The sequence below is a fragment of the Sorex fumeus genome, unplaced genomic scaffold (genome assembly GCF_029834395.1).
Source record: "Sorex fumeus unplaced genomic scaffold, SorFum_2.1 ptg000010l, whole genome shotgun sequence".
Classification (NCBI taxonomy): Eukaryota; Metazoa; Chordata; class Mammalia; order Eulipotyphla; family Soricidae; genus Sorex; species Sorex fumeus.
The window spans coordinates 16,507,709-16,533,821 of NW_026606067.1; the positions used below are offsets into that span (position 1 = coordinate 16,507,709).

The 26,113-nt window shown below is 44.0% G+C and overlaps 1 protein-coding gene across 1 annotated transcript; it reads right to left on the minus strand.

Annotated features, from left to right (window-relative positions):
- Positions 1–5,330: 5,330 nt before the first annotated feature.
- Positions 5,331–25,989, minus strand: BROX (BRO1 domain and CAAX motif containing). The gene is made up of 13 exons (XM_056110757.1): positions 25,745–25,989; positions 23,315–23,431; positions 21,296–21,402; positions 20,774–20,870; positions 18,181–18,276; positions 17,099–17,171; positions 16,069–16,174; positions 15,360–15,449; positions 13,387–13,472; positions 12,293–12,374; positions 10,103–10,253; positions 9,294–9,453; positions 5,331–7,991 (listed from the first exon to the last, which is right to left on the minus strand). The coding sequence occupies exons 2-13, from the start codon at positions 23,413–23,415 to the stop codon at positions 7,905–7,907; spliced, it is 1,236 nt and encodes a 411-aa protein (XP_055966732.1). The 5' UTR covers positions 23,416–23,431; positions 25,745–25,989; the 3' UTR covers positions 5,331–7,904.
- Between the last annotated feature and the right edge of the window lie 124 nt (positions 25,990–26,113).

Sequence of the window (26,113 nt, forward strand, 5' to 3'; positions counted from 1 at the left end):
CCAGGGCAGTGTGGGTGTCTCACTCTCCCCGGTGGATGGACAGACAGAGGACAGTGCTACTCACAGTGGGTAGCTCATTCGTTCTCCAAATTCAAGAGAGTACTGTTCAGTCCTGGACCCAAATGGGAAAGATTCACTGTCACTGTCACTGTCCTCCTGTTGTTCATCAATTTTGCTCGAGCGGGCCCAGTAACATCTCCATTGGAGACTTTGTTGTTACTGTGTTTGGCATATCCAATACATCACGGGTAGCTTGCCAGGCTCTGCCATGCGGGCGAGATACTCTCAGTAGCTTGCCGGGGTCTCCGAGAGGGGCAGAGGAATCGAACTTCGGTCGGCCATGTTGGCTGCGTGCAAGGCAAATGCCCTACCCGCTGTGCTATCGCTCCAGCCCATAGCACAGCAGGTAGGGCATTTGCCTGGCACGTGGCCGACCCGGGTTCGATTCCCAGCATCCCATATGGTCCCCTGAGCACTGCCAGGAGTAATTCCTGAGTGCAAAGCCAGGAGTAACCCCTGTGCATCGCCGGGTGTGACCCCCCAAAAAAAGCGCATTAAAAGGAAAAGATTCAATGAGCAATAAAAATGTGAACATAAAACACAATGGGAAATGTGAAAATGTGAGTCTTCAAACACAAATGCCAGCGAGGTTCTCTGACCCCTTAGATTCTCACCAGGCACAGCTGCTCTGGGAAGAGACCATTGTGGTCAGTGGTTGCAATACATATCACAAGGCAACATAGGACTAGCCAAAGTAAAGACCTTGGCACAGGGGGCTGGAGCACTGGGTACACTGGGTACACTGGGTAGGGCGTTTGCCTTGCCTGGCTGAATTCCCAGCATCCCTTAGGGCCCACGGAGCACCTCCAGGAGTAACTCCTGAGTGCAGAGTCAGGAGTAACCCTTGAACATCTCCTGGTGTGACCCAGAAAGAAAGAATAAAAAAAAATTGGCACAGAAATGAGGCAACATTGGCTAAGAAAAGGAATTTTTTACAGATAATAAAAAGAACTTTTACAATTTAATAAGTAAAGTAAAGGCCATCCCGTTGATCATCGATTTGCTCGAGCGGGCCCAGTAACGTCTCCATTGGAGACTTTGTTGTTACTGTGTCTGGCATATCGAATACGTCACGGGGAGCTTGCCAGGCTCTGCCGTGCGGGCAAGATACTCTCGGTAGCTTGCCGGGCTCTCCGAGAGGGGCGGAGGAATCGAACTCGGGTCGGCCATGTTGGCTGCGTGCAAGGCAAACGCCCTACCGCTGTGCTATCAAAATAAGGATAATAGGTTTGAATTTTTTTTGTTGTTGCTATTCTCAAAGATTTAACAATGCCAAATAAACGAAGAGAAAGACATTCATCAGGAAAATGAAACTTGAAGCCATAATGATGCATTAACTTTTTTGGATATTTATTTTTGTTTGGGAGCCACAGCCAGCAGTGCTCAGAGTTCACTCCTGACTCTCCGCTGAGGGATCACTTCTGGCAAGCCTCGGGGGACCATATGTGGTGCTTGGGATCTCACCTTGGTCAGACACTTGCAAGGCAAGGGGTCCCCTTAGTTCCATCGGGAGTGATCCCTAAGTGCAGAACCAGGAGTAAGCCACAAGCACTTCTAGGTGTGGCAAAAACATAATAAAAAATTTTAAATGAAAGTAGGTCCTACTTTTTTGGGGGGAGGGGGAGTGTTGGATTTTTGTTCTTGGTTTTCTGGGTTTTGTTGTTCTTGTTGTTTGGGGGCCACAGGCAGTGCTCAGAGCTTACTCCTGGCTCTGTACTCAGGAACTGCTCTTGGCGGTGCTCAGGGCCAAGTGGGGTGCTGGGGATGCTGGTGAGGCACCTGCAAGGCAAGTGCCCTACCTGCTGTGTTATCTCTCCCTCCCATGCCCTACCAGTTTTATTATAGGTAATACACTGCTCTCCAGACCATCTCTTAGCTCCTGAAAATCCAAAGCAAATAATCCACACCCCCCCAAGCCCTGCCTCCTACATAAGAATAGTATGTCAGTTCTCTGAAGAAAATACTTATTTCTGTGCTTCACCATTATATTGGTCGTTAACTAGACCTCTTTTAGTCAGAGGGTCCTTAGGGAAAGGCAGAGTTCAGAGTCCCATTAGTGAGTGTCTTCCTGCCACCTCGTGGACAATTTGGGACATACTCTGCAAAAAGCATCCTTGTAATCACAGTAGCCATTCACTGCAGTGCACTGAACACAGGTTACTTAAGAAAACTGGGAGAAATGATAACTTCATTCCCAAGTACTTCCACATGACATGCTCTAAATAATCTTTCAGAGTTCTTTTATTTCTTAAAATCCCAAGGCAAGGCTATCAAGAAAGGTCCTCAAGCAAATATTGTGCATGAGAGGCTTTATTATCTCCCTGACCTTCCAACATAGTGGCCAGATCTCCTGTTCATTTTCACCTGATAATCTAATGTGATCCCTGTGACCTTAAATACACATATCTATACCAAAAACTTTCTAGGTCAGATATTTATTTCCTGAAATCTCAAACTCACAGATCCAATTGCGGAATAGATTTCCTTGGATGTAAAATGACATCTCCAGTCTAAAGTCTAAATTTCCACCTTTTATTATTTCTAAAAATAAATCTATTTAGTTATGCTAAGGGCTTCCTCTTGGCTCAGTGGTCAGAAACCACTTCGGGAGGGTGGGACGGCATATGAGGTTCTGGGAATCACACCAGAGTCAGTTGCATGCAAGCAAGCGTCTTAACCCCTGTCCTAACTCTTTGCTCCTTCCCACACACTTCCTCACACTCATGTGCTCATTTTCTCAGACACTTCTCCACTTCAATCATTGACAACTCTAGTTACTCAGATCAAAAACACTGGGGTCGTTCTTACTGCCTCTTGAAGCACACCTAGCATGCAATCTTACGGAAATTCTCTTGGGTATTTCTGGAATCCTAAGACCACTACTCACTGCCACCACTAAGCAATCATTTCTTACCGAGTTTTGGAGGAGCTTCATAACTGGCCCACTAGCATCAATACTTGGAGGTAAAAAGCCAAGCAAGTGTTCAAGCCTAAATCGGTTCCTGTTCCACCTCTGCTTTAAACACTCCAGTGTTTTTTTTTTTCTGGGATAGTAGAGGATACACCATGTATGGATAGGCTCTTTATCCAGCCCCAGAAGAATACCACAGAGACTACAATGCTGTGCCCTGACTCCAGTCCTTTTTTTTTTTTTTTTTTTTTTTTTGGCTTTTGGGTCACACCCGGCAATGCAGTGGTTACTCCTGGCTCTGCAGTCAGGAATTACCCCTGGCAGTGCTTAGGGGACCATATGGGATGCTGGGAATCGAATCCGGGTCGGCTGCATGCAAGGCAAACACCCTACCCGCTGTGCTATTGCTCCAGCCCCTAACCCCAGTTCTTTTCTGACCTCAGGAACTTCCTACCTCAGCTTCCCTGGACCCACAGGCCTCTCTTGCAATGGACGTTGTGCCCTCTGTTCTCTGGACTCATCAACCCTCAGACTCCATCTGTCATCCCCTCTAGACCCTTCACTCAAATGCTGGGCTCCAAGCAACTCTCTAGCAAGGGGCAGGGGTCACTGCCCACCCCCCTCACCACCGCCAATCCCTTACCTCCTGTGTGACTTTGCTCAGCAGAACAGCACTGTTCAGTGAATGTCTGACACGTAGCTGAAACCCAGTATTTGTTTAATACATGAGTCAGACCTGATTTTAATGGGTGGGGGAAAGTGTGTGCAGTAGGTTAAAAAACAAGAACAGATGGCTAATTGTATTTCCTGTTGTGGAAAGGCCGCTTAGTCTTATATTAACTCTTTTCTTTGGAGTCAACTTCACTAGTGTTGGTATCTCTATCACATAAGTGACACCCTAGTTCTGCAACCGTCATTGAAGGGTGTACGACACCAACATTTCCTAACTGTTTTTTAATTATCCAAGAAATGTTTTCAAATGTCTCCAGCTGAGACCAAATGCAAGACAGGTACTAGCTTCTTACACTGGCTCCTACCTTCCCCCTTCCTGGAAGGAACCCAAGGTCCAGCTCTGAAATACCCATGCACAGAGCATCATTCGCCCTGAATTCCTCCTTTGGATCAGTCTCTCCAGCTGAGGAGAATGATCCGAAGCTGGTGTGGGGTCCGAGGTAAACGAGAGAGAGAGAAAAACATCAGATGCTATAGAGACCACAGCTATCCCTGCTCAAAAACCTCCCTCAGAGACCCCCCTCCACCTAACAGGTTTGTCCCTATTTTCAGTATTAAAATGTCCTCAACTCACACCATCCCCCATCACTGTGTCTTAGTGACCCGACTTTATCAATATGCCTGTCCTATCGTGGTGTGTTTGCCTACTCTCTCCACTTTGGGCAAATTATTTGAAATTCTGGAGCTTTTCAGCCAGTAGCTCCAGCCACCTGATCCCAGAAGGCGGAGATCCATAGCTGGTGGCCCACTGTCCAACTGGATACAAATCAAGACACAGCACAGCTGACATTTCCTCTGGAAAGCCCCCTTAGAAGCTTATATCTACCTTGAGCCTGTTACAGGCAATGCACCTAGTGAGCTGTGTCTGGCACTCTGAATAAACCAGAAGTTTTTGAGTTCAGAGTACTCGTTAGTTCCAGAGGAACTTCTTGGATCTCTTTAGTTTGCCACTAAAACATTCTTTAAGATAAAAACTAAATTCTAAGCCAATTGCTATAGTTTGTCTTTAGACAGTTATAATACACCAAGGATTTGTTTAGCTGTATGCACATATTAGAAAGCGTAAGTATTTTCTCAAGTATGGTCTGAAAACTAATGAAGTATTTCTGAAGTTTTTCCTCCAGTACATTTACATAACACTGAAAATGCCATCTTAAGTTCCAAAGTACAAAGTTCTCTACAGTACAGAACTGATAAACTGTCTTAGCTTTCCATTGTAAACAACACGGAATCATTCCAAAGAGTATCCTGAATAGGAAATAAAATACTGAAATATTTGACATGAAGAGGTGATAGGCACTAACTAGGTCAAGGAGAATGAATTCATCTCATAAAACTACATGACTGGGCCAGTAGCTCAGTGGGAATGTGTTGCAGGTGTGTGGCCCAAGTGTGAGGCCCTCTTTGGGAAGAGCAGTGCACATGCTGAGTGCGATCCCCATCACCACTAAGTGAGACCCCTGGCTGCTGGTCACTCCATCACCACAAAAAGAGGAGGAAGAAAAAGGAAACCATTCAAAATAAAGTCCAAAAATCTCTATCATTTTAAAATGTTAGTATTAGGTCTTGGTAGTAAATCTGTTACTGGTTTAAGGTGCAAAACCATTGCTGAAAAAGTAATTCCAACTGAAGTTTAAGTAAAATTATTTTTATTGTCATAAATAAAAGATCATCTGTTATACAAACATTTAGCAAAACATGTTAGTTGTAACTGGCTTAAATTAAGTATGAAAAGGACACAACAGTTAACACAAATAAGTTATAGCTCCCTATAATCTTCATGCAACTTTACATGTCAACTTCCCCCAATTTCTAACACCATTCCAAAATAGAGGAAATGGAATACTTTTGTTACAAAACAAAATGTCATCTTTGCCAAGTCAACAGTGTATTATCTGCTTGTCCAAAATGTCCATGATTGATTTAAAAGCAATACTATATTTACTGCATTTTACGGAAACTCTGGGAATATTACATGTTTTCATTTAAAGTAGTATGATCCATGAAAACGCCATGTGAAAATTTATTAACTAGCTTAATCAGTGTTTATGATAATAGGCCCTATGAATAGAGAGAATAATATGTTAGCATCAAGTACTATTTTAAATTTTGTCAGTAAATGGCACACAGCAAAGTTGATTAATTTTGAAATAACTATCATTCAAAATACACTGAAATTAGTATTTTTTCCTTCAGACAGTAAAATAACTGTCTATCCAGTTATCACTGCCCTTATTCTGGAAGCTGCACAAATAGTAAATGTTTTCACCACGACGAGTAAATAGCATTTCCATGTATTTATAAAAACCCTTGCTGAGGGCTGGAGCAATAGCACAGCAGGCAGGGCATTTGCCTTGCAAGTGGCCAACCCAGGTTCAATACCCGGCATCCCATACAGTCCCCTGGGCACTGTCAGGATAACCCCTGTGCATTGCCGACTGTGACCCAAAAAGCCAAGGAAAAAAAGAAAAAAAAACCCTCGCTGATTCTATGCAATTTTTTTTAGAAGTATAAGTTATGATCAGTTAGCACTTTTATTGAACACAATATTGATGTAGAATGTATCATCTTCATAATAAAATGTTTTATTCCTACTTAAATCCTCTTACACAGACTTGACCTATTTCTAAGAGTTGCTAAGTGAATGTAAAGGTTTACATAAGCACTCAGTGCTGTGCTCGGCACATGGGGACTCAAAACAGTCTTATTTCTCCTAGTAAAACAACCTATCTGTCATTTACAACAGGAAATGAGCTAACACCCTAAAAGAAAAATCAAAAGATAATTCTATAGATGTGTGGCCTCGTAAAAGTATTATGCATCTACTGTCCCCAAGTCTGTGTACATACTATGCACATCACAATCTATTTTTAAGATCATACTTCATGTCTCTCTCACGTCTGCCATGGCCTTTGGCCGGAAGTAAGTAATACAGTTCTGACAATACTTACAATAGAAACCACACAAAAGCAATGTGCACTGACATCGGACAAGAGGAGCATTTGTGTAAGTGCCGAGGGACAGAAGCTGAGTCCTGGCACCTTCAGACAGAGCTTGTTTAGTTTTCCAGTGTTTTCTTCCCAGCATCCAATGCTAATGGCTGCAGCTGCAAAGTCATTTTTATTGGTTTGGGTTGTTTTTCGTTTAAGGGGATGGGAGGGGAGGAGGGAGGGAAGCCACACTCTGTTGTGCTCAGGGCTTACTCCTGATTCTGTGCTAAGGAGACACCCCTGGCAATGCAGAGGGGAAAACAGGGGATGCCAGGGGTTGAACCCACGTGGGCCACATGCAAAGTAAGCACCTTGCCTGCTGTACTCTTTCTCCACGCCCCCATTTTCATTGTTTTTTCTCCTACAGAAACACTAAGCTGCCACAAGGTTCTGTCCTAAGTTAAAAAAGAAAAAAGTTCTTATAAAATACCTTCCTCGGTATTGAACATGATACGAAGTTTATACTATCAAAATAAAAGTTCTCCATGGTCTCAGTACACCCATAAACTAGGACTACCTTGATTTAAGTACACTGTTGATGCCCTCATGTTCACATATGTAAAGACATGTTAAGATGAAGATTTTCTAATCTTTGCCTAGAAATGACTTTCTATCAAATGACAATGTGGAACATAACAAGCGCATGGTACAGTCTATACCACAGTGAAGCGCATGTGTGCTGGGAATTAGGGAAAGGAGAATATTTGTTAAAAACTGAATCCAGTCATTATTCTGGCACCCAGTAAGAGGAAAGAAACCAAATATCACAAAATGTTTTTGTGAGCACAGAAAAAGCCTACATAAAACAGCATGATCCTGGCCTACTTGAACCTGAAACTTAACTATTATCTAGAGTTTTGTTTTTTTGTTTTTGTTGTTGTTGTGGGGGGAAAGGGGGATGAGAAGAGGAATCCCAAATCCTCCCCACCCCCCACCCCATTCCACCCCACATACACGCTTTAGAAGCACAATTCTTTCCCATGTTGTCTTGAATATAAATATAAGCAGTCTGGGGGGGGGGGGGGGCGGGGGGAACCCATAAACCATCACCACTATAGTAAAAATCCACAAATCAAAGAAAGACAGATTCCCTCTGAATCCACTAAAGTACTCTACAGGCTTCAGAGAAATCATTTCTAGAAATGAGAAGCTCCATGATTTATTTTCTCTACCAGCAGAAACACTCAGCGTGCACAGTGCATCAGTGTATTTTAAGAGACAGAACACCCGGTGTCCTTTTGAGGTTTGATATCTGGTTCTTTGACAGGTTTCACCGTTTCTTCTGGTTTGGGTTTGGCCTAGGAAGAAAGAGAAATACAGTTTAAGTATGTAAACAGGTCTAGGAAACATTAGGTCTTTTCCACTTCAGATTATGCAAAGAAACTATCACATTACTCAACACTGCACTTAATAGAGCTGTTCCAGATGCTACATATCAATCTCATTTAGGACCCAATCAGAAAGCAATGATCTCAGTGATGAGGAAAACCCAGATAAGCACGCAGAAATAATTATCCCAGTGAAGATGCAAACCCAGACAGGGAGAAATTCAACTAAGGGTACCTTAGCCTTTCTGAGGGAAAAGAGATGAATAAATTATGCATGTAAAACACTAAAATTTGGATATGCAAATAATATCCAAAAACAATAATAATAGGCTCTCTTTGAGTGTGAAACAAAAGAGGAGACAAAGATATTAAAGAAATAATAAATGGTTGGTTTTAGTATGGGTTGGAAATTATACAAAAGGAACTCAATTTCAAGGAAGAAAAGAAGATTGCAAAAAATAGTTTGTTCATATTTTTACAAAACCCTTGCTTTCTAGTAATCAAATCTCAACGTTTTCACTTAATCACTTGATTTAGTACATCAAGATATACTTAGCTATGAATAAGAGCAGAGTTTTACTCCTGGATTTTAAAGACTGCAGAAATGCATTCAAATCTTCCCAAACCTTGCATTATGTTGGGACCAGAGATGTAGGGTGCTTGCCTTGCCTGGAGCCAACTCAGGTTGGATCCCTGGTACCCCATATCTTGAGCAGAACAGGAGTAATTCCTGAGCACAGAGCCAGGAGTAATCCCTGAGCACCGCCAGGTGTGGCCCCAGGAGGCAAACAACAAGAACAAAAACTGCTGCTAAGGGAACGGAGCGACAGTACATCGAGAGGGGCATTTGCCTTCATGCGGCCAACCCAGGTTCAATCCCCAGCATCCCACATGGTTCCCCAAGCACTGCCAGGAGTAATTCCTGAGTGGAGCCAGGAGAAACCCCTGAGCATCACCAGGTGTGACCCAAAAAGAAAAAAAACTGCTGCTAAATAAAAACAGCAAATTGCTATAATGTAGTCATTCCTTTTTAACAATTTTCTCCCACTTTCTTCTTAAATGAGACACACAAAAATGTCAAAAAATGAGTGCAAACATCAGTCAAGAAGAAAATCAAAGTCAGCTTCGGCCTCGAGGTCATTTCTAATAATGCTACAACAGGTTATACCAAGAATGGCAGGTGGCTCACTTAACATTCAGGAAGACATCAAATGCTACTCATAAATTCTCTTTTTAAAGGTTTGTAAGTAAAAGGGGAAACCAATCTCGTACACTGTCGTCCCTGGGCCTTTTGGTCAGATCAAACGCAGCCAGCGCCTCTGGTGTCCAGTATGCACTTGTCGGAGGAAATCCAAAAGGCACAGGTTCCACGAGACCGTAATCAGCTTTGAGTTCTAGCTGTGGAGCATCTGTTGGGATTTTTTGGAAGTAGCTGCCAAAACACAATTCAAACAGCAATTCATTTAGTCCTTATTGGGAGTCTATTAAATTTCAAGTCCCATGTCAGGCATTAAAATAGCAACTTAACGATGAATAAATACAGCAGAGATCTTTCCCCGCTCATGTAGCTGACTGATGAGGTAGCTGGAGAAACCTGTGCTGGCGACAAAGCAAAGTCACTAAGCTGTAATGGGGCTGTAGGGTGCTACGAAGTTACAAAAGGAGGCAAGTAAACCTTACTTGATTGAGGGTTCATGGACAGTTTCTATAGGAGGTGATTAAGCTCAGCAGGTTCAGGAAACAAAACAGTCCCGTAAAACCAGATGAAGAATAAAAGGAGAAGAATGTAAAGAAATAAAACAGGACAAAACTGAGTCTATCAATACACAACCGGGGATGCTGATGTGAAGTCAAGTGCAGACAGAGGGAAGAACAGCAGGAATCAAAGTGAGAACGCCAAAAGAACAGCGAGAGTGGAAATAGGTTCATAGTTCATTTTCAAATTTGCTTTTAGATCTTCATGGAAATAAAATTTTACTCCAAGCAGTAAACCTGATCACCAATGTGGAGAGAAAATTAACACTAATGTTCAATACAATCTGACCCCCTTCCCGCCCCAAAGTCCTCAGAACCACACTCACATGAATCCGTTCTCCCTCTGACACTTCTCTAGAGTGTTCTTCACTAGGCTGCCCAGTTTCCTGAAGAACAAGTGTCCAGAAGGTTTCACTGTGGGCCCAGGGCCTTTGGTCTCTCCATACTCTTTGCACAACGCTTCTGCCTTCGCATAATCTTCAGGAAAAAGAAGCAAAGTCGTGAGGCTGCCGCTACTGGTGTGTCCACTCTGCACAGGCTTCAGCTCAGAGCAGGTGGGCTGCCTGGCTGCGTCTGGGCCAACGGCAGCACCAGCAGGAGGGGACAGTGGGGACTTGCGACAGATTCTGGCTTTGGAAAAAAATTTTCTCCTTCCTCTTCCTCAAGCACTTCATTCCTCGCACACCATAAATTCAAACTCCCTTACTCGGGGGTATGGATAGTGTCCCCAACAGGTCAACCTGTACCTGCAGGGCAAGTGCATCAGCAGCCTGATGTTAACTTCAGGTTTCCTGATACCCCAAAATTGCTGCTATGCCTTTGGCCAGACCCCAACAACTCGAGACCAAGTATACCAAGAAATTAAATGGCCAAAAGTTAGGTATGTGTGAATTATACCCACAAACCACCTCCTGCTCAGCTATACAAGCTCACTCAGAGTTGGGATGGGCTACCTCCCCAACTTCCCAATACACATGGAAGCACTGGCAGTCACACCCACGAACCAACTCCAGCGCCAGTCTGTTAGCTCTACTATTGGCCTTGCCTCAGAGACCCCTAAATAAATCTCAAAAGAGATCAAAAGCCACAGTCAAGCTCAGACCCATACATGGCTGAATAGACTGGAGTAAACTGGAGGGGGTGGGCTGGCCTGTGCCAGTCCAAGCAGAGTCCCCGGAAGCCACATTGCTTCCACAAACCAAAATTGCTGCCATATCTCAAGCCTGACTCCACCGTCTGAGGATGGACCTCACCAACATACAACCTGCTGAAAATTTTGTAAGTGAATCTTAGCGTACCAACAGCCCTGGCCAACAGACACAGAGGCAAGTCCTGGAAGACACCAAAGCACCGGAGATCTCTCTGGGCCCCATACCAAGCCAATATCACCAGGGTACCTACCACAGATGGAGAAGGTGCAGTCTCCCCACCTATTCCAGATGGAATCTGGGTGACCAAGAGCTTACACAAGTAAGGCCCAGGTATGCGGTTCTAGGACTAAATCTCCAGGCCGCATGGTGGCAGAGGACTTAGGCTGTCCTTCCCCGGGTCCCTGCCCACCCAGAAGACTGGCTGTTATGTCCACAATTAGCCTCCGGGCACCATCTTAGCACACCAACAGCCCTGGCACAGAGACACAGCAGTAAGTCCCAGATGACACCAAAGCGCTGGAGCTCTCTCCGGGCCCCATACCGAGCCAGTATCACCAGGGCACCCCACATGGAGCAGGTGCAGTCTTCCCGCCTACTCCAGATGGAATCCCTGTGACCAAGAGTTTTCACAAGCACGGCCCAGGTATGTGGGTTCAGGACAAAATCTCCAGGCCATATGGCAGCAGGGGACCCAGGCTGTCCCTCCCCTAGTCATCACCTGCCCAGAAGACTGTCACGCCCACGATTTGCCTCCGGACGCCACCTTAGCACACCGACAGCCCTGGCCCAGAGACTCCCAGTTGAATCCCAAAATGGATTCGTGCCATACAGAGATGTCTCTGGAACCCAACCATTTACAATCTAGAAATTGACATTTACAATCGCAGCCACACGAGCTTTCGTGATATTTGAAATGAGCTATGGAAAATATATTATCTAGCCTCTGCCCCTGGCAGGTAGGCTTGAACAGTGGTGGGAAAATTCGAGAAAAATTAATGCCCAAAATTAGAGAGAAATTATTGGGAAAATTCTCTGTCAGGGTAAGGACTGTGATGTGTACGTGTGTGTGTTGGGGTGGGGGTGATACTTGGGACATTGATGGTGGAAAATGTGCACTGGTGGAGGGATGGGTGTTCCATCATTGTAGGCTTAATCGCAAACATGAACGCTTTGTAACTCTCTCATGGTGATACAATAAGATAAAAAAGTAATGTGGAGTTCATGCCCAATTCAATCAGCTTAATCAATGGCTAAACAAACAGCAGTACTCCTACATTATTAAAAAAAAAAAAAAGACTCCCCTACTTCTCCTTTGCTCCTTTGGTAAGAAAATACTGCAGTTCAGACTCTGGCAGGAACACTTACATTTTTCTGCTTCTTGCAGAGACCTGATTGCTTCACCACATTTATCACTGGACAACAGTGTCTGGCCGTGGTAACAGTAAGCCTGAATTAAAAAAACATAATAAAAAATTTTTAAATGTACTCCTTCTCTCCCCCAAAAAAGCTCCCCACTACCATTCTGTGTGTGCAGACTTCACCCACTATTTAAAGCACCAATGAAATTCCTGCTTTTTTCCTTAAAGCTTTCTGCCATCTCAGGTAAACAGGAGAACTATGTCCTTAGAATCAATTACCCTTCTAACCAAGAGGTGAGAGCAGAAAGGATCCTGCTGAAATATATTTTTAATGTTAGAGCATAGTAGATAAATGAAGGAAATTACAGCCCTGATAAAGAGGGGGAGAAAGAAGGCTTTGAGATGGGATAACCAGGTTTGTGAACAGTATCAACATGAAGTAGGATATATTCACCCTTTCAATGTTCACACAATGCACGGATTATACACTGTTCTCACCTAAGAAATAAAAATATCTGGGGCAGAGATACAGCACAGTGGAGAGGGTGCCTGCCTTGGCCAACCCAGGTATGATTCCCAACACCTCAGAGGTCCCCCCACAACCCACCAGGGTGCAAAGCCAGGAGTTAGCCCCAAGCACTGTTAGGTGTTGTCCAAAATACAGATGAGTTAAAAATCTACTTAGATCTGAATAAGGGTTTTGATGATCTCTCACATTATATTCAAATCAACGAAACAAATAAGCTTGCTGGTGGTAAATGACCAGTCTAAACACTTCCCCAGAAGACGCTCATTAGCAGCACCTCACCAACTCCGGGATCTATGCCATTTTATGGCATGAGATCAGAATTGCCAACTATTTTCTCAATATATAGGATGAAACAATAAGTAAAAGGCTATTTGACTCATTAACTACAATTATCCAAGTTTAAATTCTCCATCACTTCTTCCCACCCACTTGGCTTGATACTCAAGTGGCCTCAGTGGCCAGTGTGAACATTTCTTGAATGCTAGCCACAACATGTGACAAGCACACAAGTCTGTTGAGACAACAGCCTGGCACAACAAACAGTGACCATCACTGGGGGAGCGAAAACTCACGTAAGCTGTGTAGAAGCACATCTTCAAGTGCAGGTACTTTCTCCATTTAGCTGAGTACACAGGCTCCAAACTGGATAAAGCATGATCTAAAGTTACATTTTAAAAAGTAAAATATAATTTCACCCTGATTCACTAGAAGACTTTCAGTTTATGTGCTCAGACGCTTAAAAGCAGAATGTCATTCAAGTTCAAAACAAGCATTTAGACTTCACAATCTTGCTTTAATGATGTCTTTTCCCGTCAAGAAACTTAAGTACATAAGGCTGGTTAAATACCATGGCACCTTTTCAAACAGTAGTTTAAAAATGATGTAAGAAATCTAGGTTAAGAGGAACTATATATACTATAAAGTAGTCTTAAGACTACTTTAGATAAGAACACTAAACACTAAAATCTCGGTTACCTAGGTGTGCAGCACAAAGGACCCCTGGGCTGGAGAAGGCGCCAAGGCTGGGCACAGGGTTCGTGTGCAGGAGGCCTGAGTCCAAGGCCTGGCACTGTGGGGTCCCCAGCACAAAGCCAGGCCCAGGCCATAAGCACTGTGAGCATACCTCCACACAAGGAAAAGGGAGCGTGGAGGGATGTCTACTGCCCCTCACCACTGAAGCCCAAACAGACCACAAACGTGTTCACCTGCCCCATCGACATCTCTCAGGCCTCTGCATCTTTGCCCTAATTCCTACTTTACGGTCTTCGTCATCAAGGCCAAGGAGAATCAACCTCCTTGACTTTAGGCATTTCTGCCCTGTACACACCAGGACCTTCCTTCAATAAAAACCTTGTCAGACTTCCCACTGTGCATGACTGTGTTGCTGGGGATCCAGAGACACTCCAGGGGGTGCTGGGGGGTAGGGGAGAGCTGTGCCAGGCCTCAAACACACCACGTGTGCGCTCTGCCTCACAAACCGCACTCTCCCAGCCCGAGTCAAGGTTGTGTGCTTCTCACAGGGGCGGACCTTCTGGAGCTATCTAACCTGCCAAGACGAGCTGGAAGGCCCACTGCTTATGCCCAGTGGTTCCGTGGCCACCAGGGCCGCCCCAGCCACTCCGGCTGTTGCCTGGGTGGCCAAGCAGTGCAGGAAAAGGTGTAGGGACTAGACAAGGTACCCAGAGTGGGCAAGCCATTCTGTTTACTGGATCGCTCGTTCACTGGATTCCAAACATCTACTAAATCAAGATCCTCTTTCCTAGGCTCATAAACCTTCCCATTTACATATGCATGCACCTTCTGAACCTCTCCATCACCCGATCTGTGCTTCAGCTTACAACATGCCTAGAAGGATCCCCGGATGAGCTGACACTGTGCCAGTCTCCTCTTTCTGTGCTTGAAATTCCCCTACCAAACTCGGAATGTCTATTTATCTCCCCAAATAAGGCTAAAGCTCCCATTCCTTCTAGGGGTTCCTATGGAATGTCCAGCGCCTTTGGGTTTTATCTCACAGCTATTACATCTTATTTCATGCCATAATGTGGCAAAGTATGCTTCTTGCCCTAGACTGCAAATTTATTCTTCTGATCTTTGTATACTGAGCAAATACAACAGGAGCCTCTCCTAACAGAAGCAAGAGTTTCCGAAGTGGCTGAAAAGAACAACAGGATAATAGATCTAAGTTATGGTTTCAGCCCCTTGCTGATAGTTACCTTAATAGTCAGATTAACTCTCCCTTTTGCCTCTTACCTAAAGTAGGTAACCATAGGCGGTTAGACCAAAAAGTTTCCAATGCAAACCAGTTGTATAAAGTCTTAAGCATTCTTCATTAGAAAGTATGGCTTCATTCTTTCTGTACAAATTATGCTCACATCAACACAGAGACAAATCAGTCTAGTTCTCTAAACAAGAATAAAATGAAGCAGATATTCCAATTTTGCAAAGGACGAGATAATCAAAATCTTTGATTAGCCTGTTTCCTATTAAGACAAAAGTAAATAAATCTGATAAAGACTAAAAGCATAGCCAGAGAATCTAAGCTCACCAGCTTTTTGATAGAAATTGGCTGTTTCATACGCCAGCGCAGCAATTAGTCCAGGAGCATGTTTCAATTCAATGGCACGGGCAATTGTTACTGTAACAAAAATGCAATAATGTGAAGGTAGGGCTAAGTCCATCTTAATTATTGAGGTGAATTACAACAGCAAAACAATCTGAGAAACTACTTGGGATTTTAATACGGTTTGTCAAGTTTTAACAAAAGCAAGCTATAAGAAATGCAGACAAACTCTTAACAATGAGTCTGTTGGTTTCTATAGCACTCCTTTAAACAAATCTCTACCCATCATCAGCTAATCACAAAAATATTTAGATATAAATAAACCTATTTTCAGGGCACTGAAGCTTGGAGGGGAGACCTTCATAAGTTTCTTTTTACTTAGTTGTCTTCTTTTTCCCCTCCAGCAAAGGTGATTTCAAGGTAAGTTAAATAGTAAGAGGAAATGAAATAAGCAAAATAGAGGGCATGAAAGATGAGTTATAGAATTAATGCCATAAAATCAAAACTCTCTTTTTAAAAGCCATTAATGAAACTATGAAGAGTTTCCTGGTTAAAATGATGGCAAATGCTAAAGATAAAATTATTGCTCACCATAAAATTTTCAAACTCAGAAACTCAGCTAAATCCTGACCTTATACAAGTTCATGCCAATATAAATTTTACCTTTAAAAGAATCTTACAATATGTAGGATACCTTCTTGAGCTTCAGCCTGACACTGGATAATGTAAGCGTCTATGAGTCGGCCCTCTAGGTCCCGCCCCTTTTCTGCAGGGGTGATAAGTTTGGGGATATGACTTTCCTGGGAGAGAGGAAAACAACAACAACAAAGTCATCAAATTTTATTTCAATCGAGTTGTTAGAAAGGAAGGCACAGGAAATGATAAGGCATTCAAAGGAGCAATTTATCAGAAATTTAGGGTGTGAGTAAAAACTGAACAACAAAAATAAGAGGAAGTTCTATTAAATTTACAAAGAACGAAAGTCTAGCCTAATACTAACAGTTTTAAAGCTCTTTTTAAGCTGTCGCAAATTTTAAGAGCCAAAATCGGGTTATACAATTGCTTAGCTATGCAACCCACATTTTCATCCTCAAAAAAGATATCTAGCTGAAACAGCCACCAAAGCTCCCTACTGTAGGCCAGAGTCGTCCGCTCATATTAATAACTGTGGCTACAAAGGGCTACAAGTCTACAGTCAACATCACAAGTTCCTAAGAACAAGACCATAGAGCGTACAATTCAGGCTGGGAAATATCAGCTTTCCTAATTGCCATCGCTTCTTCAGGCAAGTTTATACAGGTCAAACGTGTTGATGGCTTCTCTTGAGTTTCCAGAGATAAAGAGCACACGCTCAGAAGCTGTGCAGAAGCATGAGCGCTCCTGGCCATGCCACCAAGCAGGGAGAAACAGAGGAAGGCAGAGGCTTCTCCTTTGGTACTCTGAAGAGACTTTTCATTACAAGCAACTTAAATTTTCCAACCATAAAAATCACTGGTTTTCCAACATGCAGGCATTTAGTGTTTTGTCACTGGCTGCACTCATCAAGATAATTAGTCATGCTTTTTATATGATGAGACAATTTCTCCACAGCCCAAAAATAAAATCTAAAGATTGATGTATCTATTATAAAGTTTAACAACCTATAAATCCAAGAGTTGTTAATGATCTCCTAAATAGTGCTCGATTATAAAATGTTTACATACTTTTTATTAGTAATATTTTACCTTTAAATGTTTAAAAATTCCAGCTGCAATTTTTAGACTTCGATGGACATCTTTTGCTTCATCTTCTGTTATGCTTAACAAGAATGGTACAGTAGTCAGAGGAAAAATCTCATTTCTCTATTGAAACCAAACACACAGCATCTTACAACCAAATCAGTAACATTTTCTTAACACCGAATTTTTTCCTTTAAAATTCTAATCTGACCTTAAAAAGAAACAAATGCACTGAAAAGATATGCAGAGAAAAGTCATTGTAAATGAAAGAAGCATGTCCCTCTCTAGAGATACAAAGATCCTGTCTGTGCTTCCACATAATCATCTGCACAGAGAAGCATAAAATCGTACACATCTGATGCAAGCACAATCTACATACTCACTATTCTGCTCTTACTTTCATTGCCTAAATACCTTTAGATAGTTTTACATTAGCAGATATGATCTAATTCCATTTTTAAATAGTGCCTATTCTCATGCAAAGATGCATCACAGTGAGTATCTGCCATTTTCCACTCTACATAAGGTGATGTCCACTCTTATTATAAAATGTCCATTTGTCTTTTCTAATGGAACTGTATTTCCGTGAAGATTTGAAAAAATATACATTATATAAAAATTGTGGATTTTTTTTAACCAATCAGACATTTAATTTTCTGATGTTTTTATGTAGTCTGAAGCAATCAGTATTTAATTTTCTGGTATTTTTATATAGTTAAGCATTCGATCTTTCCTGGGCTTGGGATCTTACTTAGAATGATCTTCCTTCAAAACCATTAGGTTTCATAATTCTGATGAGACAGTGCTTTTTATCATAAGACCTTTTAGAAATAAAATTCTACACAGCTAAAAAAAATACACAAACAGGGGCTGGAGTGATAGCACAGCGGGTAGGGTGCTTGCCTTGCACGCGGCTGACCCGGGTTAAATTCCCAGCATCCCATATGGTCCCCCAAGCACTACCAGGAGTAATTCCTGAGTGCAGAGCCAGGAGTAACCCCTGAGCATCGATGGGTGTGACCCAAAAAAGCAAAAAATATATATATACACAAACATGTAACATCCCCCCTTTCCCACATTTAACTTACTTTTCTTTTCCAGCCAATCTCGAAGCATATTTGGTATACCATAAAGCTACATTAAATGCCATGGAAATTAACTCAAAGACAGCATCCTGCTGGGCACTGAAATCACAAACGTGGTCATGAGATTCAGTGGCTTATTCAGACATCTCTACAGAAAACCTCTAGTCCACGCCACTCAGAATCATTTACTGTGGAGAACTGGCACAGAGAAGACACAGTCCCTGTATGTCATACAAGTGAACAGACAGCCACACAATTAACAATGAAGGAAATAGACGTGATGGTCCAGTGTGTCACAATGAACACAAAAAAGTCATAGTCACCAAAATTTATTGTACGTAGAATAGCTTTCAAAGTACTGGTTTGTGACTTAACCTCTGAGTCCTGGGATGAGGCCTAGAATCTCCATTTTTCACAGGCAGTACCAGCTGATTCTAAAAAGTGATTCTTAAGAATCACAACCCACACCAGGCTGAATTCATCCAGGGCATCTCAGAAGGGGGTTGTGAGCCCAGCAACCACCCCAACAGAGCCTGGCAGCAGAAACCCTGGAGAATCCAGTCACTGCCATGCTCATGGCCAGTCTCCACAGGTTTGGGATGAGCCCCTCACACATGAGAGTGAATCTGCTGAAAAACACAGATATCACCTACTTCAGATGGAATTCTGGCGACAAAGAGCTTCCACAACCAAGGCCCAGGTATGAGGGTTCCAGGACCATATCTCCAGGCCTCCTGGCAGCAGAGGCGCCGGGCTGTCCCTCCCTGGCTCCCGCCTGCTTGATAGGCCTGGCTGTCACCCTGACAATGTGCCTCCGGGCGCCATCTTAGTGCACCAATAGCCCGGGTCCAGAGATGCCCAACTGAATCCCAAAATGAATTAGTGCCTTACAGATGTGTCTCTGGAACCCAACCATTTACAATCTAGGAATCCAGACGTGCACAGCTGCGGCACAAATGATATTCAAAATGAGCAATGGACAATAAATGATCTAGCATCTGCCCCTGGCAGGCAGGCTTGAATGGTTGTGGGAAAATCTGAGCAAAACATAATACCCAAAGTTAGAGAGTTTTGGGGAAATTGCCTGCCATGGAGGAGGATGAGGACTTGGATGAGGGGGATGTACTGGGGACACTGGTGGTGAAGGGTGTGCACTGGTGGAAGGATGGGTGTTCAGTCATTGTAGGGATGAATCTCGAACATGAAAGTTTTGTGACCATATCTCACGGTAATTCAATTAAAAAAAAGTAATGTGGAGTTCATGCCCAATTCAATCAACTTAATCAATGACTGAATAAATAGCAGTACTCCTACATTAAAAAAAAAAAAAAAAACCCCAAGAATAGCTGAGATCAGCACCAGGAGGATTACTCCATAACTTAGAGGCCAGCCGGGTATCCTAGAGGAAAGGGCTATTCAGATAGAGAAGGGAGCACCAAATAAAGGATGTTTGGAAGATCCTCCCAGGAGGGGAGATGCATGTCGAAAGTAGACTATGGACTGAACATGTTTGCCACTCAATGCCTCTTTTGCAGACCACAACACCCAAAAGGAGAGAGAGAACACAGGGGATTGCCCTGCCACAGAGATGGGGGGATGGGGGGATGGGGGTGGGAGGGATATTATCCATGGTGGTGGAAAATGGGCACTGGTGGAGGGATGGGTATCTGATCATTGTATAATTGAAACCAAAGCACAAAAAATTGTAAATCTACAACTTTAAAAAAAATAAAATAAAATAAAGGGGGGAAAAAAAAAAACCCTCAGGTATGCGGGTTTTGCGACTGAAATCTCCAGGCTCGAACAGAGTTGGGAATGGGCAACCTCCTCCAGCCTCCCTGGTCACACCCATGAACTGCCTCTGGCACCACAAAAGCTTATTAATAACCATGATCCTGAGACTCATAAATAAATCTTGGAAGAGAGTAACAAGCTGCAGAGATACCTCTGGACCCCAAAGTCACCCTTCAGTTAAAAATTTAAGTCCAGCTCTATTACACTATTAAAAATTTTAGATTTCCTGGAGCATGCAGCTGCTCTTGCTCCAGCCCAGTGTTCTCTCCTACAAGGGCTTAATGGCTCCAAGGTGAGATAAAATTTTTACAAACTTTCCTCTAAGGAAACCTTTTTGGGTCATTTTTAGCGGACTGTTCATAAGAAGCAACACAAAATAAATTATTCAGGATCTGCCTTTGGGGCAGACTTGGGTGGTGGTGGGAAAATTCAAAGCAATGGTAGTGGGAAGGTATAATGGTGGTGGTATTGGTGTTGGAATATGGAATGTAATAAATGATTGTGATCTTTATACAAAACCTAAAAAAGGAATAAATTTAATCATCACATAAGAACTATACTGCTTACTTTAATACCAAGAGTCATGAACAAAACATTTTAGCAAGATCTTAATATTTTATTAATGTTAATTAAAATTAATATTAATATTTTAATAATTTAAGTAAGATTAAAATTCTAAGAGGCAGGAGGAAGCCCTAAGAATCTTTGGCTGTGTCCCAAAATAACAAAAAACTTAAACGTTAAAAATTTAAAAATAAAGAAAATGGTTGTGAGGAGGCTTCAGTTTGGTATGTGGGCTTACCTTGGAGCCTGTCCTTGTAAAGTATCTGTCCACTTAAAATTCTGAATGTAACGCAGCTTGCTCTCTTGGGTAGACTCATCTAATGAATTTATGAAGCCTACAAAATGGCGTAAGACGTTCCAGTTTTAGAAGAAATATCAAGAATCCTATAAAATTTTTTCAGATGACTTTTGCAGATAAACATATGCAACTCCCAGTCCCTCCGTTCCTTTCTCTAGTTCAGCCCTAAGAAATAACATATCTAATTTTCAAAATGGTACAAAGTCCCCCTGCCACCCTCACAGTCTCCCATTTACAGACCTCGAACATACAAAAGAACCAGGAAAACTATAGCACTGTTAAGATACCACTGAGTCTTTTTTTAAGAAATTCAGCTGTTCCTTTTGGGAGAGCGGGGTCACAGATGGCAGTGCACCAGGGCTCCTCCCAGCTCTGTGCTCGAACCCAGGGCGTCATCAAGTCAAGTGAAATGCTCAACCAACAAGCCCCACGATAACCCCTCAGAAGCTCTCTGCCACTGACCTTGTAGGAGAGAAAAGTAGGCATCAGCAGCATTCTTCATCATCTCGGGGTTGCAGTTCAGGTCAGTGAACAGTTCCAGCAGCCGTGCCCTGGAGGCTCTCAGCTCCCTGATGAGACACAGAGAGGCAGTCATGCTAAATAGCTGGGGTGTGGATGCTTACGACCCACTTCCAAACTGGGAACACCCCACACAAACAGCAATGAACATCAGAACTGGGCAGCCAACACCCCAGCTCAGTCCTGGCACTCAACAGCGATAGGAGCATCAGGTCCTGCAGCTCCAGGGGGCTGTTCCCGAGAAGGCCTGGAGCCTGCCTGAAGCCAGTGGACAGCACTGAGGCAAGCACCTGGACCTCTGACAACTGTCAGAAAACCCCCACATCTTCCTCCTCCCTGGGTTCCATCAATGTGCCATAATGGCTCACAGAACTTGGAAAAGCAACATATTCTGAGAGGTTTTTGCTTTAAAAAAAAAAACAAAAACTATTTATTATAAAAGAATATCAATTCTGAATGGCCAGATGGAAGAGATGCATTAGGTAAGACATGGAGAAAGGGCAGAGAGCACCCCAACCCCTCCACAACCCCAAAGAACACAGAATACAAGAACACAACCCCCCTGCCCCATACCTCTGGAGTTTCCCCACTTGGAAGTCCCCAGAAACTGTCTCTCTAGGTGTCCCTGGAGGACATGCTCTTATGAATGACTGGCTCAGCCTCCACTTCTTTCCTCCAGAGGTGAGAGACTTGGCTGCAAGTCCCAGCCCTTTCATCAGGCAACCCGTCCCCATCTAAGAGAGCTCCCAAAGTCTCGGCTCTCACTACTTATGAAATTCCCAGGGTCTTATGGGCTCCATCCCCAGAAATAAAGCCCCAGGAATAAAGAGCAAGTATGTGGTTCCTTATTAAATACCACAGTATCACTGTATTACAGAATGACAGTCATTGGCATGAAGGAGCTTCCAAATTTCAGCCATAAAACCTTTAAAAAGCCACACAAACCTCTAAGGCACTAGTAACCACACAATGAGAACAGAAATAAAAGTTCCATTGAACAATTAATTCAAAAATTATACTAAAATACACTTGGTAACAATCTGAACCTATTCAAAAAAAAATTCAAACAGTTAAAAAAACATATAGCAATTAAAAATAAACATAAGCTGGAGCCAGAGCAGTAGAACAGCGAGCAGGGCACTTGCCTGGCAAGCCGAGCCAGGTTCAATTCTACAACCTCTATGGCTCCAAATCCATCAGGAGTGATCCTTGAGAGCAGAGTCACAAGAGTAAGCCCGGAGCACAGCTGGGTGTGCCCCGCCCCCCAAAACCAAAATTAACATTTAGGATGGAGAGGGAGAGAATTAAGAACAAATTAGGAGCTGGAGCAATAAGACAAGTAGGACACTTGCCTTGCATGTGGCCAACTTGGGTTCAATACCTGGCATCCCATATGGTCCCCCAAGCCCCACTGGAAGTAACTCCTGGGTGCAGAGCTAGGAGTAAGCCCTGAGCACCACTGGATATGTGGCCCAAAAACAACAAGAAAGAACAAATTAGGGTCAGGAGCAAAAGAACGGCAGGCAGGGCACTTGTCTTGCATGAAGCTGACACGGGTTAGATCCCCAGTACTGCATGTTTCCTCTAGCACCACCACCACCTGAACACAGAGCCAAGAGAAAGCCCTGACTCACAGTTGGGTGTGGCCCAAAAACCAAAATCAGAAGAATAAACAAGTATCAAGTAAGTTCATTAAAAAAAAAAAAAAGTAATACATGAAACTTGTTAGCGTTCAAAAAAAAAAACCTGCTGCAATCCAAAGAGCTCAGGTGGAGAAGCTTGAATTCTAGAGCATGGTCCATCCAAATTTAAGATATCTGTAACTGAACTCTTCACATGGCATTGACAAACTTATCAGAAGTTTAAAATTAGGGACACTGTATTTCTGCATTGCCAAAAGAACCTTAGCACATGTAGTCAAGAGAAATTTAGGCAGTACTTGTTGAGGTCAACTAAACTTACGTGCAAATTTTCGAAGCACTGGGGCCTGTGACTACACCATAGTAATTAAAGGGAACAGGAGCAGTGGCTTTCAGTGGGTTCCGATGGAACCAATGTGTCATTTTCCCCTGGTGTTTTCTAAAAAACAAGAATAATATATAGAGAGTTAAAAATAAAACATTTAACAGTGTACATATAAATACTATTGGTGAAGTTTACTACAGAAAATATGCACTTCACATAAAATACAAGTAATACATGTATGTTCCGTTTGCTGTAAGTCAATTTTAATTGTTTATTGTGTTTAAAGTCAGCCTACAAGCAAGCCCAATATCTGGAAATTCCTCAAAGTAACTACCATATGAACTACAACGGAGCAGTAACATTTCATTTGGAGGGCGGGGGTAGGAAGCCCTGGAGAATGGTGTTACAACGCAGGTTCTAATTCAACAGTCCAGGGAAGAGATGTCAGTCTCCAGGTAATACTTCTGAGAAGCAAAGAACAGTAAATCCTCACTCCTCATCCAAGGAGGATGCAGGGGTCTTCACTCATAAGTGAAATAACACAACACACTAGGGCCTCAAAGAGATTTGTTCACAACAGTGTTTTTATCATCATTTTAAAAAGCAATGTAACTAAAGGCCGAATGTTCCAGACATGGTTTGAACAGCTGAGTGTGATGGCCCGACCCAGGGGAAGGTGATTTCCCAAAGAGACCTGATTGGTGACCTTTGTTGAGCCCTCCTCACATGGAAGAATGGTTCAAATTCATGGCACTTCCCGCATGCTGTATCTGATACTCGACCTATAAATACACTTCGCACAAAATAGCTAGTAAGAATCAGTTCTCTTTAAAAGGTAAAACTTCTTGGTCAGTAACTTCTAAAAATCAAGGCACTTGAAAAACTACTTGATTGAAATGCCAATTTAAAGACGGTAAGTTTCAGTGAAACAGTTCAAAGGCATCTGGATGAATCCTCATGGAATAGGTTAAATGAACTTTGAATTTTTAATAACCCTTGAAAACAACAACAACAAAAAACCTGCATTTTTCAACTCGAATCAGGTCCCTAGGATCGAGCTGGATGAGGAACCAGGTGGGGCAGTCATCAGCTAAAAATTAGTAAGGGCTGGAGAAAGTATGCGAAGAAAAATTGTTCATCTTTACTCAAATTATTCACTACCACATACTGTCACTGTCCTCTCATTGTTCATCGATTTTCTCGAGCGGGCCCAGCAACGTCTCCATTGTGAGACTTGGTACTGGTTGGCATATCGAATACGCAACGGGGAGCTTGCAAGTCTTTGCCATGCGGGCGAGATGCTACGCAAAGAAAATCACCTGGCGGTGGGGCGGGGAGGGGGAGGACCGGGAGACAGACGGGAGGTGAGAGGCTCGGTTCCATTCCCCAGCACCCACCCGCCACCAGGGGTGACCCCTGAGCACCAAGGCAAAAGTGGAGTGCATGAAATTCGTACATCGAAACCCTAGCCGTTCTTGATTTACAGAAGCTTACGGTGACAAAGTATTGTAACCATACCAACTGAAAAACAATAATGTTTCAAACCTAGCGTAAACTTTTCTCTTGCAGCTTAGAGAACTCAGGCGCAGATAAACCCCGTTCCTAAAGGCAGTGGCAGCCAATCCTGCAGATGGAGCTGAAAACACCGCAATGCGATTCCAGGAAGGTGCCACTCACTGAAAACTGGCTGAGTATCTGAACACTGCCACAGATACTTCCGCGGCCTCGCCCACCCCCCGGCTCGCTGTCCGGTTAGCACCTTCTGCGGGGGGTGCTGAGGCCGCGGTCCGGATTCCCCGCGCACCCCACGGCCCCTGCAGGGGCTCGGCCCCCGGCTCTGCAGGAACTCCGAGAGGCGCGGCCGACCGGAACCCACACCCAGTCACAGACCCAGGGTGGCCGTCAGAGCACGGCGGTGCGAATCCTGAATCCTGGCTGCCACGCCCCGCACCCCAGGGTCCCTGCTCCACAGGCCGGGGGTCCCCGAAGGTACTCACCTGAACCCCGCCCCGAGCCGCCGTGGCCGCTTCCTGTTTACCGCCAGCCTCTTCCGGCAACGCGAGGCCTCGGCGGAGAGTGCGCACGCGCCACGGCTGGCGCCCGCCCCTCTGAAAAAAGGCGTCTCTGCGGAGCGCCGATCCTACCCACCCGGCAGCCAGGGACGAGGAACGCCGAGCAAAGCGCTACTTCGCTTAGAAAGCGACCCCCACTGCCGCCACCACCAGCAACAGAAAGCAGAGACGCGGCCAAGCGACACCGAGAGTCTAATTAGAAATGCAACTGGCTCGTGGTGCCAATGTATCTGCTACAATGCATGAACCTGGGGGCTGAGGAGGGGAGCCGCGATCCGGGAGACTTCTGAACCTAAGGCTTAGTATTTCGGGCAATCGACAGGGTAGAAAAGGCAATCCTCTCGGACATACTCACGGGATTGCTCGGAGGCAGTGCCGTGGTCCCGCGGAGGGAAGAGAGGCTGTGTCCTAGTCAGCCAGCAAGAACGGGAGAAAGTCACAGCTGAAGGAAGTCGCGGCTCCGGGTCGCCTGAGCGCGACTACTGGAAGCAGAGTCGGGAAATGATGAGGGTGGCGGGGTGCAAAGTCGGAGTCACGTGTTCCTGGCGGCCATGACAGCTACCGAGGCGGAAGTGAACGCCGCGCAAGGATGAAGCGTGATCGCATGGCCGCAGCACCTCGGGCCCTCGACCTCCGGACCATTTTGCCACCCTCCCCCGTGCCCTTTCGTTTCGAGCTCAGCTCCAGAGACCGGGTGCAGAAGCAACCGCGCCGCCTCGCTTTC

Excerpts from the sequence above, each read along its gene's own strand:
- BROX (XM_056110757.1), bottom strand. The coding sequence starts at position 23,415 with ATGACACATTGGTTCCATCGGAACCCACTGAAAGCCACTGCTCCTGTT. Across the intron at positions 16,175-17,098 it reads GAATTTTTAAACATTTAAAG|GAAAGTCATATCCCCAAACT; the intron begins GTAAAATATTAC and ends CCTCTCTCCCAG. Across the intron at positions 7,992-9,293 it reads AAAGGCCCAGGGACGACAGT|GCCAAACCCAAACCAGAAGA; the intron begins GTACGAGATTGG and ends CTTTCTTCCTAG.